A 12506-nucleotide genomic window follows, 5' to 3' on the forward strand; every position below is an offset into this window, starting at 1 on the left:
CTAACCAGAAGGCTGGTGGTTCAAACCCACCAGCCACTCCTCGGAAGGAAGGTTGGGCAATCTACTTCCATAGTGATATTGCCTCAGAAACCCAAGGAGGGGTCACGCTGAGTCGGGTCTGACTCGATGGCACATAACAACAGCAACTCCAGAAGAATCCCTGATACCTTCCCAGCCTGGGAGTTACCCCTTTCTTGTGTTCTTGTCATACTGATGTTATGTCTCCTGGTTTACTAATAATCTAACCTTGTGTAGTCATTTAGAGTATTAGCTGGGATATAGTAAGCAATTAATAAGCACTTAATAATCTATAGCTATATTTATTAATTGATCCTATTTTTAGGAACTGAGTGTCACATAGCTAAGAATCCTAGAACTGCAGGAATAAACGAGTCCACAAAGCATTGAACAATTCTGAAGGCAACCATTTTTCCAAGTTGACTAGGATTACCCATCTATTAAGAGATGTCTGTTTGCTGGTGCATCACAGACAGTGTGTTTTGGTTAATAGCAGGCAAAGCTTCTGTTCTGCAGGCCTTTTTTCTTAATAATTATTTGGTTGTGGTTGTTGAGAATATATACAACAAAATATACACCAATTCTACAGTTTCTGTATGTACAATTTAGAGACACTAATTACATTCTTCGAGTTGTGCAACTGCTCTCCTCCTCTTCTGAGTTTTTCCTCCCCCATTAATATAAATTCACTGCCCCTTAAGGTTCCTATCTAATCCCTATCTAGTTGCTGTTGTTAAATTGATCCCATATAGATAGTTCTTAAGAGAGCATGATGCTCAAGGCAGACATTTTTTACTAGTTCAGCTAAACTACTTGGTTTTAAGGCTTCAGGGGATATTTTTGATTTAAGGTTTAAAGATAGTATCAGGGGAATAGTTTCAGGGGTACATCCAGCCTCCATGGTGCCTGACAATCTGGATTCCATGAGAATTTGATTCTGTTCTCTTCAGGCCTTGTAAGGACTTGACTGATTGCTGGCCCAGGACGTGGTTGTTGCTTAAAAGCCTGACCTAAAGAGGCCAGTATTTCCCCATTGCCCAGATTCTCCAAGAGAAGCTGTCAACCCACAGACCAGAAGGGGAAGTTCCTCTACAAGGTCACCTTCCCTCCCCTTACTCCTACAAAGGCTGAGTGAGCAAGGAAAGACCCTGCTCTACCGATCTCAGACCTCACAGGCTCATGGCCAGGAGTTAGAGAGTAAATTGGAGGGTAAAACCCTGACAAAGGTCAGATCCTGAGAGGCCTGACTGTACTTCCTGGGTTGCATTCTGGGAAACTTCCCCATAGTCTTACAGCAAACTCCGGTTTTGGTCTGTCTTGTTTTTGTAACCAAATGATTCTTAAATTAAAAAAAAAAAAAGGCACAAGATTGTAGTGCAGTGAATTACTTGGTATGGCTTTTCTAGCCATGGTCTTTTGTGGTGCCCACCAGATGACTGGGTGGAATTATGTAAATGTGAGGTGCTTGTGGTCCACCAAGGGGATTTGGTACCTATTAATAATGTAAATAAGGTACATGGCACTCTTGTGGTAGGACCATGGAAATAAGGTATATGGAAACCTACTGTGGAGGTTGGTCATCCTGCGAGGCTTAAAATGAGCCCTCCTAGAGGCCTACTTCCGCAGTGATACTGCCTTGGAAACCCAAGGAGGGGTCGCTATGAGTCGGGGCTGACTCGACGGCACATAACAACAACAACAGAGGCAGAAAGGAGGATCTCATTACCATTAAGATAGAGAAGAGCCAGCGGTGGAGTCGAGTGTGTTGATGGGCCCAAGATTCCTGTGCTGGAACTCCTGGGCAGAGAAACTGGCAGAGAGACAGTGGCAGCAGAACTGAGACACTAGCATGAGACAGAGTGGCAGATCTGCCAGCCCATGGAGTGAGAAAGCTGAGTGCCTTTGGGCATGAGACTTGCTGGTGGAGTGGGGTATACTTGTCAGCAGAGCTAAAGAGCTTTGTAACATTTGCCTGAGCAGGGTGGAGGCCAGGTTGAGAAATCAAGGGCCAAAGAGAGGGCAGGGCAGAGGGGAGGCTGTCCTGATCAAAGAATTGTATCCTGAGTGTTACTAAACCTGAATTGCAACCTACTGCTTCCTTAATAGGAGCTCTGGTGGCCTAGTGCCTAAGGCACTTGACTGCTAACCAGAAGGCTGGAGGTTCAAACCCACCAGCCACTCCTCGGAAGGAAGGTTGGGCAACCTACTTCTGTAGTGATACTGCCTCGGAAACCCAAGGAGGGGTTGCTATGAGTCAGGGCTAACTTGATGGCACATAACAATAACACAAAGCTTCCTTAATAAGCCCTATAATTGTGAGTATTGTCTGTGAACTCGGTGTGGCCACTGCAACGAACTATTGAACCCAGCGGAGAAGTACAGAGTGTTATGAGAGGGATGGTTGGTGTCAGAACTGGTAAAAAGGTTGGAGGGTAGCAGCATGTCTGACTTTTGCCTCATAGGAATCAGCCTTAGGCAGCTGATCATGATTCTGTCTCTGGATTATGAGATTGGAGGAGGTCAGAGGATGCTCCCCCCACACTCCTTTTGCTAAGATGGAAGCCTCAATAAGTTTATAGCATTGGGCTAGTTACAGATGGTTATTGAGGCGCTCAGTGTGAAGAGCTGGCAGAGTGGGGAATGAACTGGAAAGGAGCAAGTTAACCTTCCCTGGTAATCAGACCACATGCCTCCTGCTGGATCAAAGTGGCCAAATACCATATCAGAATGTGATTACTGAACTGGTCTCGTTAATAAACGGTGCTGGCAAAACTGGGTATCTATTTGCAGAAAAATGAAACAGGACTATTCTTACACTATATAAAAAACAAACTCAAGATGGATCAGAGACCTGAAGGTAAACCCTAAAATTATAAAGACCATCAAAGAAAACATGGGGACACATGCAGGAGTACTAATATATATCATAAATATACTATAGAGCACAACTAAAAATGCACAAACACCAGAAGACGCAATAGATGATAGGGACCTCCTAAAAATAAAGACACTTAGGCACATTAAAAGATTTCACCAAAAGAGTGAAAAGAGAACACTTAGACTGGGAAAAAAAAATTGGCAACAACATAACAAGAAAAGGAGAAACAATTCAATTGGAAAATGGGCAGAAGACAAGAAGAGACACTTCACCAATGACATTCAGGCAGCTAACAAACACATGAACAAATGCTTGTGATCATTAGCCATCAGAGAGATGCAAATCAAAACAACAATGAAATGCCCTATCACCCCAGCACTAACAGCAAAGTTTTTTTTTTAAAAAAAAAAACCAGAAAACAACAAATGCTGGTGAGGGAGTGGAGAGACTGGAACCCTTATACACTGCTGGTGGGATTGGAAAATGGAGTAACCATTGTGGAAAAGGGTATGGCACTTCCTTAAAAAGCTGGAAACAGAAATATCACATGATCCAGGAATCCAGCTACTAGATCCTAGAGCAGTATCTGGCATTACCCAGAAGACTTTAGGTGTATTTGAGATCTAGCTAAAAGATCTGAGTGCACACATGAGAAATCACCATGACTACTAACACTTGTAAAACAACTACATATACATGAACAACATAGGGTGTTGTTTTCTTCTTTTCGGAGATGAAGAAATTGAGGCTTTGATTTTACATAACTTGCCAACACTAATATAATAATGATTTATTTACAACTAGTAAGAGAGAGGGGAGCTCTTGTAGCTTAGTGACTAAGGCACTTGACTGCTAACAGGAGGCTGGCGGTTCAAACCCACCAGCCACTCCTCGGAAGGAAGGTTGGACAATCTACTTCCATAGTGATACCGCCTCGGAAACCCAAGGAAGGGTCGCTATGAATTGGGTCTGACTCCATGGCACATAACAACAACAAGAGAGAGAGGTGTCTCTAACAGTAACCATCTGAATTTACAATTCATGCTTTTCCCACCAATTATGTTGTCCCAGTTTATTGTAAACGACACAGAATTAAGACACAGATATATAAGGATATGAGGTTTAAGTGAATACTGTAACAGTTGTACTTTTGGTATTACTGCAAACAAACAAGAACAAACAGCTTATGAAATCAATTTCAAGTCTTTAATTAAAATCCATATAGCATTTAACATGTACAGATGTTTAAACTCTTTCAGTGACTCTCTATTTTAAAATCCTTTGCACAGCATTTTGGGGCTAACTTCATGCTAGAAATCTACAAATGTACAACTTCACACAAAAATACATCCAAAGTCCATTCCAATGCATGTTTAAAACACTTTACATGGCAGACAAACAATGTAAAGATATTTAAAAAACAAAAACTACAAAATGAGCACATAAAAGTCTTCCCTTTTGAATTTTTAATAAAATACTGCTCTGTATAAGATCTAATGAAAAATTCCAGTTACTTTATAAAATAGTTATATATATGAGAAATCAATCAAGATAAATGTACATATATGCATGAATTATACTTAATTATACAGTTTAAATGAACACAATGTTGAATACTTTGATGACACAGCACATTATTACTGTATGTGAAAATAGATGAAAACACTCATAAAAGCAGTTGAGTACTAGGTTTAAAAAAAAAAAAAGATACTGGGGTGGGGGAGGAAGGGACTAAGAAAAGACTAAAAGAACTTAAAGCAAACTGTGAATCAAATACTCACTATTATTTCATGAGAATTTGGCTTAAAATTACAAAAACATCTAAAGAGACTTAAAGACTTGGTCTGGGCAATGTAGCAATATACCAACTGCTGAAATAATTAAGAGCAATAGGTGTACTGCTGGAAAAAATGAACTTTTACAGGTTTAACTATGTAAAAATGTATCTATTGGAAACCCCAGTCTCCTTTACAAATTGCACTTGAGATGGCTGAATGAATTAATTGAGCAAGGCATTATTATTGGCATACACACACAAACACACATACACAAGCAGCTGTGGATTGCTAACACTCTTAACTACTACAACTATTCTATACATTTTTTCTTCTCTCTCTGAGAGAAGGGTCTGCAATATCTGAGTTGTTAATTCAGGAAGTTAACAGTGAAACTTAAGGAACCTCCTGTTTGCTCTGCCCTGTTGTTGGGACACCTGATGACATCTGTTTTAACACTGTCTTACCACTTCCTGGCAAAAGATGGAGAGGTCTTACGGAAACATGAATCAGATCAGTCTGAAAATATTTGTTTCTGAAACATTAAGCTTTATCCTGACTAGGAAAGGAAGCTCTTGTAATCAAGACTGTTTCACTGACAAACCTTACAAAATGTACATATAGAACATGGCCAGTCTGAGTACTACTGTCCCCAGAAAAATGGCAAGTAAACTTCTGTGATTCATTTCTTTTTAGGTACAGAGTGTCTTTTCAAGAAACGAAGTTCCCCTCTACAGTAAAGAGAATTTGGAAACAAATAATACTAAGATATATAGCAAGCTCAAAATGTTTGAAAACTATAAAACAGTTGTTTAAGAAAATGATGTTCTGAATAAGAAGCATGGTAGAATTAGTATCAGTGCAGATCTGTACACTTCTAGCTATTTCATATAATAGGGTAAAAGTTAGATAATCACTATGAAAATGTATGGCTAATCAATACAAATACAACAAGGAATAATGAGTGAATGAATAAAAAAGACCCTGCAACTTATCCATTTCTTTGAGCCATAAAGATATGTTAGTCTGAAAATGCAATGAGTGGATATGTCTTATTTATTTTCTCTTTCAGAAATCTCTCATCTCTGCTCTCTCCCCTTGAAACAAAGAATCAAAAATTGTTTGAAAGTGTAAGTCCAAAACAAAGCAAATAATTAAAAAGGGAGATAAATAAAAAACTTGCATCAATAGCTCTTCATCACTCCCACTCCAATTGTTCCCTCACCAACAGGCAAAAACAGAACAAAGCAAACAAAAAACACTCCACTCTTTGCTACTCGTCCCATTGAAAAGCAAGGAAACTCTTAAACTGAAACCAAGATTCACATAGTGGTAAATTTAATTTTTCACAGTCTAGATGTTTTAAGACTTTAGACAACATGATGCTTAAAGCAAGTAATATACTCTATTTGCCAAATTATAAAACTGATATGTGGGAAACTATGAAAAGAAACAATGAGACTGGAAGAATCAATCTTCAAAATTCACTTAATTGGCTAAAAAAAAGATTTACTGAACAAGAATATTTAGAAATAATGTTTCAGTAAAAAGGGGAAGGTTTAAATAGTTTTAACTGCTTGAGTTATGTGGAAACATGAAGAAATATGGGGATTCCTCCTTTTCTGCACTCCATTTAGTCTACATTTTTCACAAAGAATTCCATCCAGAGTAGGTTAAGTTGTGAAATGGACATATTTCTAACCTTTGGGGGTGGGTCTGAATCTGCTTCATCCAAAAGGGAAAGGCAGTAAGTTTCCCAAAGTCCAACTGTTTTTCAGAGATGTACTAAACTCCACCAGACATGACAATCAATGGACCCCCATCTCCTCAAGGTCATTATGAGGAAAGAATGGCCTCTCCCATATGACCTTGATGGGGAGGGCATATCATCCGTTAATCTCAGGTCTACAATGGAAGAAGAATATAGAAGAATGCCAGACCACTATCCAGACATCATGAAGCTTGCCAAAACTGCTCTTCAATTTTAACCTTTAGTATAATATGTTTAAAAAAACAACAAAAAGAAAACACTTTTACTGCCTATCTATATAGAATTATCAGCTTGCTTAGCTAGAATATTGGAGAAGTACTCTTACAGGTTCAGTGGCACTGTGCTTACTGAAATTTCTCTTGGAGTTTTCAGAACATAATGTGCGCACCTTCCTCTGTGTGTGCTCTAAAGCAGATGGGAGCCATACAGTGTTTATAGTCACACAGGAGTGATGACTGAGGCAATTCTTGAATGCTGGAGTTTGTACAGTCACATGAGGTGAAGAATATTACACACTTTAAACGCAGTAAGCAATTAGCACATTATTGTTATAATTTAACTTTTTCCTTGTATTCTCACAATAGGTATTTCCATTTCCTTTTAAAATAAATGGAATAAATCTATACATTTGAAGGCCAAGAACAACGTATGATATTTAGAAGTTTGGATGGAAGTACTTAGAAGAGAGTTTGTGAAGCAATAAACATTGAGATTTATTTGGGCCACATTACTCAAAATTCCACTACAGGGAGATACATTTCCAACAAGGAAATGTTGAGAATCAATAAACATCTGAACCTAAGAAATAGATAATGTTGTTGTTGTTATGGGCCATCGACTCATAGCAACCCCTCCTTGGGTTTCCAATGCAGTATCACTACGGAAGTAGATTGCCCAACCTTCCTTCCGAGGAGTGGCTGGTGGGTTTGAACTGCCAGCCTTCTGGTTAGCAGTCAAGTGCTTTAGGCACTAGGCTACCATAGCTCCTAAGAAATAGATAATTAAAATCACAGAAATTCACATGACTATAACAAGTGACAGAAAATGAACAGTTATCTCCTTACATTAAAGGCACTACTAATATACAATTATCCTGCTAATATTTAGAGAAACTCTGAAATCAGCAGTTAGAGAAATGTATTTATTTAGTTCAATCCAGCCTTTTTTTTTTTTTTAAGGAAAAAAAAAAAAGACTATGTAAGATTCATAGCAGTTTTCGATGAGTGAAATAATACCGGGTAAAATAATAAGCAGCTCCATATAAAGATGGTAGTTCCTACTTTTAAAAAAGTATGATAAATTACTTCCTTAAAAAATAAGCATATCACAAAAACTAAAAGGTAAGTATACACACATATATATATATATATATATAAACAATACCTCAGGTCCTGGTATCACTGGGAAATTTTCATAAATTTAAAAATAATTTTAATAGTCACAGCTTGAACAATACATTCCATATAATAACATGCAAAGACAAAATGCCAGAGTCACTGAACATATCAGCATAAAGCTAAAAATATGCAATTAGAGAGAGAGGCATTTGTCACACAAATCATGTACATCAGAAACGAACTAATGATTGTGCCTGTATTATAGGACATCTTGGAATTTAAAAATATTTATAATTTCATCCATCCCAGGAAGCACTATACGTGGACCAAAAATGGAGCTCTCACATGTCAAGTAAGCAGGTAAAAGCAACCCAAAAGGAAAACACAATTTGTTTTAATTAACAACATGATTGACATTTTGTATTCAATTTTATTGGAAGATTAATTTGTAATCACTGTACCCTGTATATTTTGAAACTTAATCTTATTAGAAATGACTAATGCTGGTTCTTGAATAATCTAAAAAACTACAGTTACTTACTCAAACCTAGATTGCTATGTATAGTTCTAAGCAGTTAGATGACATATTCTCATGAGTATTCTAAAGTGGCTTTGGTACAAAATTTAGGATAAAGCAAAACTGGCAGCACCACAACAAGTGTGATCACTTCATAGCAGGTCTACAGGACCCTCCAAGACAACAGAACATAAGGTAAAATACACAAATATAAGAGCCATTCTCTTGAAAATCTGTCACATCATTAAAAAGTGAAATAAAGTCCACATACAGCAAATAATATTTGAGGCCCAGTTTTCATGCTTCATTTATGTAACTACCCCTCAATGATAGTGTACAAAATGTCTTTTTATTATTGCTAAAATGATGTCTAATTCATAGTTCAGGATGCTTCTAATGATGAAGCCAATGGTTAGAGTGGTACATTTTAATACTAAGACCACTGACATTATTTCAACACAAGGTTTTAATTTTTTTTTTTTTTTAAAACAGCTTTGTTGAGGTATAACCAATGTATAACAAACTGCACATATTTAAAGTGTACAATTTGATATATATAGTCTTTTAAACAGCATGAAAAGTACCTGACAACTAAAATATTAAAAAATTTCAACTCAAACACGTTATCTTAAAATACTACAGTCTAATTTTTATGAGACATAGATATGGACTATGTCTCATAAAAGGGAAAAGGAAAGAAATTAATTTTACTCCAAGTACCGAATTTATTCAGAAGGTTTAGAAACGCCAAAATTGACAGCCAGTTTTCTTGGTTTTCTTCTTGAACTTGATGTTGACTTATGATGAGTCATATTGTGGCCTTGGGAAGCAGATTCAATTTGAAAAGAAGATGTAGGTGGAGTAATCTGAGGGGACTTTGCAGAAGCTGATGGACTCTCCTGTGGAACTGCTTTGGTGATATCAGTAGATCCTGGTTGGCTAGTCTGAAGGGGGGTAGCTTGAGAAGAACTCTGAACCTCCTTATTTTCAAAGCTCTTTTTATTTGCAACCCTTTTTTTAGTAACCTTTAAGGAATAAAAGTACCAGTAGTTAACAGTGTAGGCAAAAAAAGCTAGTATTGGACAACACCATAAATCATGCTGTTAAAAGTTGTCAATCACTGTTGATTTGTGACCTCTACTTATAATCTTCATACCAAACTTCAATATTCAAAGAATTTAGTTATGAATAAAACATTACAGAATGCTCCATAACTTAAAAGAAAATTTATACTTCTGATTTTAAATCACTCTGTGTTAGAAAAGCATAATTATTACTTGTTAGAATTATTATTCTTATTGATGAGCACACAAATTAAGGAATATAGCAGGGACAAGTTAAGACTTGTCACCTACATTCTCTGTATCTATATCAGTAATGGGATTCTAGCTGACACTGCATATGTAATTATCGAATAAACTAATTGTGATTGACAGTCTTTGAGCGTAATTTTGAGCAAGAAAAATAATTTTCTTCCCAGGTCTCACCTGCAGAGGTATGAACTGATTGTGCACACCACCTGGCATTCCCCCAGCCATGGGCATGGTCCCGGGATATGAAGTATGATGGAAAGGCTTTCCAGATATTGGCAACGGTGGTCCCCATGGCATTGACCCAAAGAGATGAGATGATGACGGCATCATGCTGGCTGTTAAAAATTGTGCAAAATTTCTCTTACAAATAAAAATTTATTATCAAAGCCCTGAAACTTAACACCTCTTTCTGCGAGCTTTTTTTTTTTTTTTTTTCCCTCGGTAAGCCTTTTTTTCTCTTTGTCAAAAGGGCTATACTTACTAGAATTATTCTTATAACATTCAACCTTGGGAGCCTCTCACTGGGATTGTAAACTGTCTACAAAAGTCAGTTTGTCATTATGCTGTTTGGCATGCAAAGTCCAAAAGTACCATATGAGCTTTAGGAATATTTGCAATTCAATTAAATAATAATTAAAAGATTATGAACCTGTCCCTGGGGGGCACAAAAGATTGGACACAAAGAGAAATCTTAAGGAGCTCACCTGTCCCCAATGCTAAGTTGTTTCCATAATGATCCCAGCCTACAAAAAAAAAAGCTTGTTTTGAAATCCATTAACTTTCATTTGTATGGATTCTTTCCTCTATTGTAATATTTGTAACTTAAGGATTTTTATAATTTATTTGTTATTAAAAATGCATTGAACTTCTGGTTTCCAAACCTGAATCACCTGGGGAGCTTGCAAAATATAGATTCCGAGGCAGGGCCTCTGACCTAGTAAGTCTGACTCTATGAGCCTCAACATCTGTATTTTTAATACGCATCACAGGTGACTCTGCAGGCAGTCAGGATCAATGCAGATCTGGGAACCACTGCATTCAAGAATGACAATCAAGGCACCAGCACATTGTGACTGAAGAAGAGATGCCCTGCTTTCAGTCTTTCCAAAATGATTTTAAAAAAGCAGCCAGACCTGCAAAATAGTATAGCTTCATTAAAATTCAGCCACTTACGACATTTTTGGATTAGGAGAGAAGAATCATAATTTTAGTGCTATGAATTATATATCCCAAAATTCTAGGATGAAGAAAATGTTTAACATGAAAAAAACACTAGTAAGACTTAGAAAATTATGTCTTGATGACACTTATAAGCAACATTGCGGGCAGTCATAATGTTAAGAAGATCTATTTAAAGGATGCTATTTTGTTAGAGGACACTGAGGTTCTGTTAAAGGGAATGGATAGTAGGGATGGCTGAACATGAAAACAAAATTAATGTCACTGAACTGTACAAGCAAAGAACGCAGAAATGGTAAATGATATGTTACGTATTTATTTCACACACACACACACACACACATATACACACATGATGCCATGTTGGGTAACACTATGATTTCCCCAGTAAATCACTGTTCTAAATATTAAATACACTTTCCTTCATTTTTACACAGTGAGATCTTTCATACCATAAAATAGGAATCTACAAAGTAACTTTTAGCTGTTAATTTGATGTTTAAGCTTTCCTCTCCTAATTAACACTCAAATCTCTGGGTTTTTAGTTACATGATATATTTTAATTGGAACATTGGAGAATATCTATTACAAGGCCAAAAGCATTCCAATTATAACCTTAAGTTCATTGTAGGTATGTAATATTAATTAACATGAAAAGATAAAAATATCAAGCAGCAAAATATTGATAATAAGTGGGAAGAAAAATAATAATTCCTTTTAAATAATCTATTCTCATAAGAGAAATTCAATTCTAGAGAAGACTGTGTGCAAACTTTTAGGTATCCTATACTTAATATGGGAGCTCTGGTAGCATAGTGGCTAAGGCACTTGACTGCTAACCAGAAGGCTGGCGGTTCAAACCCATCAGCCACTCCTCGGAAGGAAGGTTGGGCAATCCTACTTCTGTAGTGATACTGCCTAGGAAACCCAAGGAGGGGTCGCTATGAGTCAGGGCTGACTTGATGGCACATAACAACAACAACAAACATACTTATTATGTACATTAATTTACACATCGTTATTGCATTCATTTTCCAAAGTGAAGAAGTGGTCAAATTAGATTTTGTAAGTTTTGGTAAACTTACTACTTTGATCTACATGAAAATATCAGATCCATTTTGTCATAAATTTTTTTATGATTAAAACATTATTGATAAAACCAAAGGAATGCAGTGCAGCAAAGTAACAAAAACAAGGGCTCTTGAATCAGACAGATTTCGATTTTGAATGTCCATTCTGTTACTTACTAACTTATGATCTTAGGCAAAACTGTATGTATACTAAAAAAATTTTCAACATGAAGTAATAGTTACCTGCTCCACATTGGGTTCAATTGTTTTAGATGTCTACTAAAATGTTTCTGTTTACTTGCACACTCAGTAATTTGCTTATGCTATTATTTAGTGATGTATTATTTAGTGATGTATTAATCTGTTACCTTCTTGTTAAGTACATGTAAATATATCACAAAATTTGGTTAATGACACAAATAGTGTTTATGGTTTATGGCTGTGCAAATACTGTCAATGCAGATCAAACAGGATACTCTGATCATTGAGAACTTGTTGCTTTTACTCAAATTAATAATTATCTTTCAAGAGTGTTCTATGTAGGTTTAGAGTTCCGGCAACATGGCGGACTAGGCAGAAGGACTGCACAGACCCTCTTCAACAAAGAAAAGGGAAACCAATTAACACAGACACAGAAGATAATCTTGG

The 12506-nt window shown here is 36.7% G+C and overlaps 1 protein-coding gene across 1 annotated transcript in view; it reads right to left on the reverse strand.

Moving 5' to 3' along the window:
• Window positions 1-9021: 9021 nt before the first annotated feature.
• Window positions 9022-12506, reverse strand: part of XRN1 (5'-3' exoribonuclease 1) — a 181961-nt gene continuing 178476 nt past the window's right edge. The window contains exons 41-43 of the mRNA XM_042782538.1: window positions 10314-10352; window positions 9784-9944; window positions 9022-9321 (exon numbers count right to left, since the gene is read on the reverse strand). Coding sequence (XP_042638472.1) covers window positions 9022-9321; window positions 9784-9944; window positions 10314-10352 — 500 coding nt within the window. The remainder of the gene's footprint in view (window positions 9322-9783; window positions 9945-10313; window positions 10353-12506) is intronic.

The sequence above is a fragment of the Orycteropus afer genome, unplaced genomic scaffold (assembly GCF_000298275.1).
Source record: "Orycteropus afer afer isolate SDZICR_OR568_19922 unplaced genomic scaffold, OryAfe1.0 scaffold00363, whole genome shotgun sequence".
Classification (NCBI taxonomy): Eukaryota; Metazoa; Chordata; class Mammalia; order Tubulidentata; family Orycteropodidae; genus Orycteropus; species Orycteropus afer.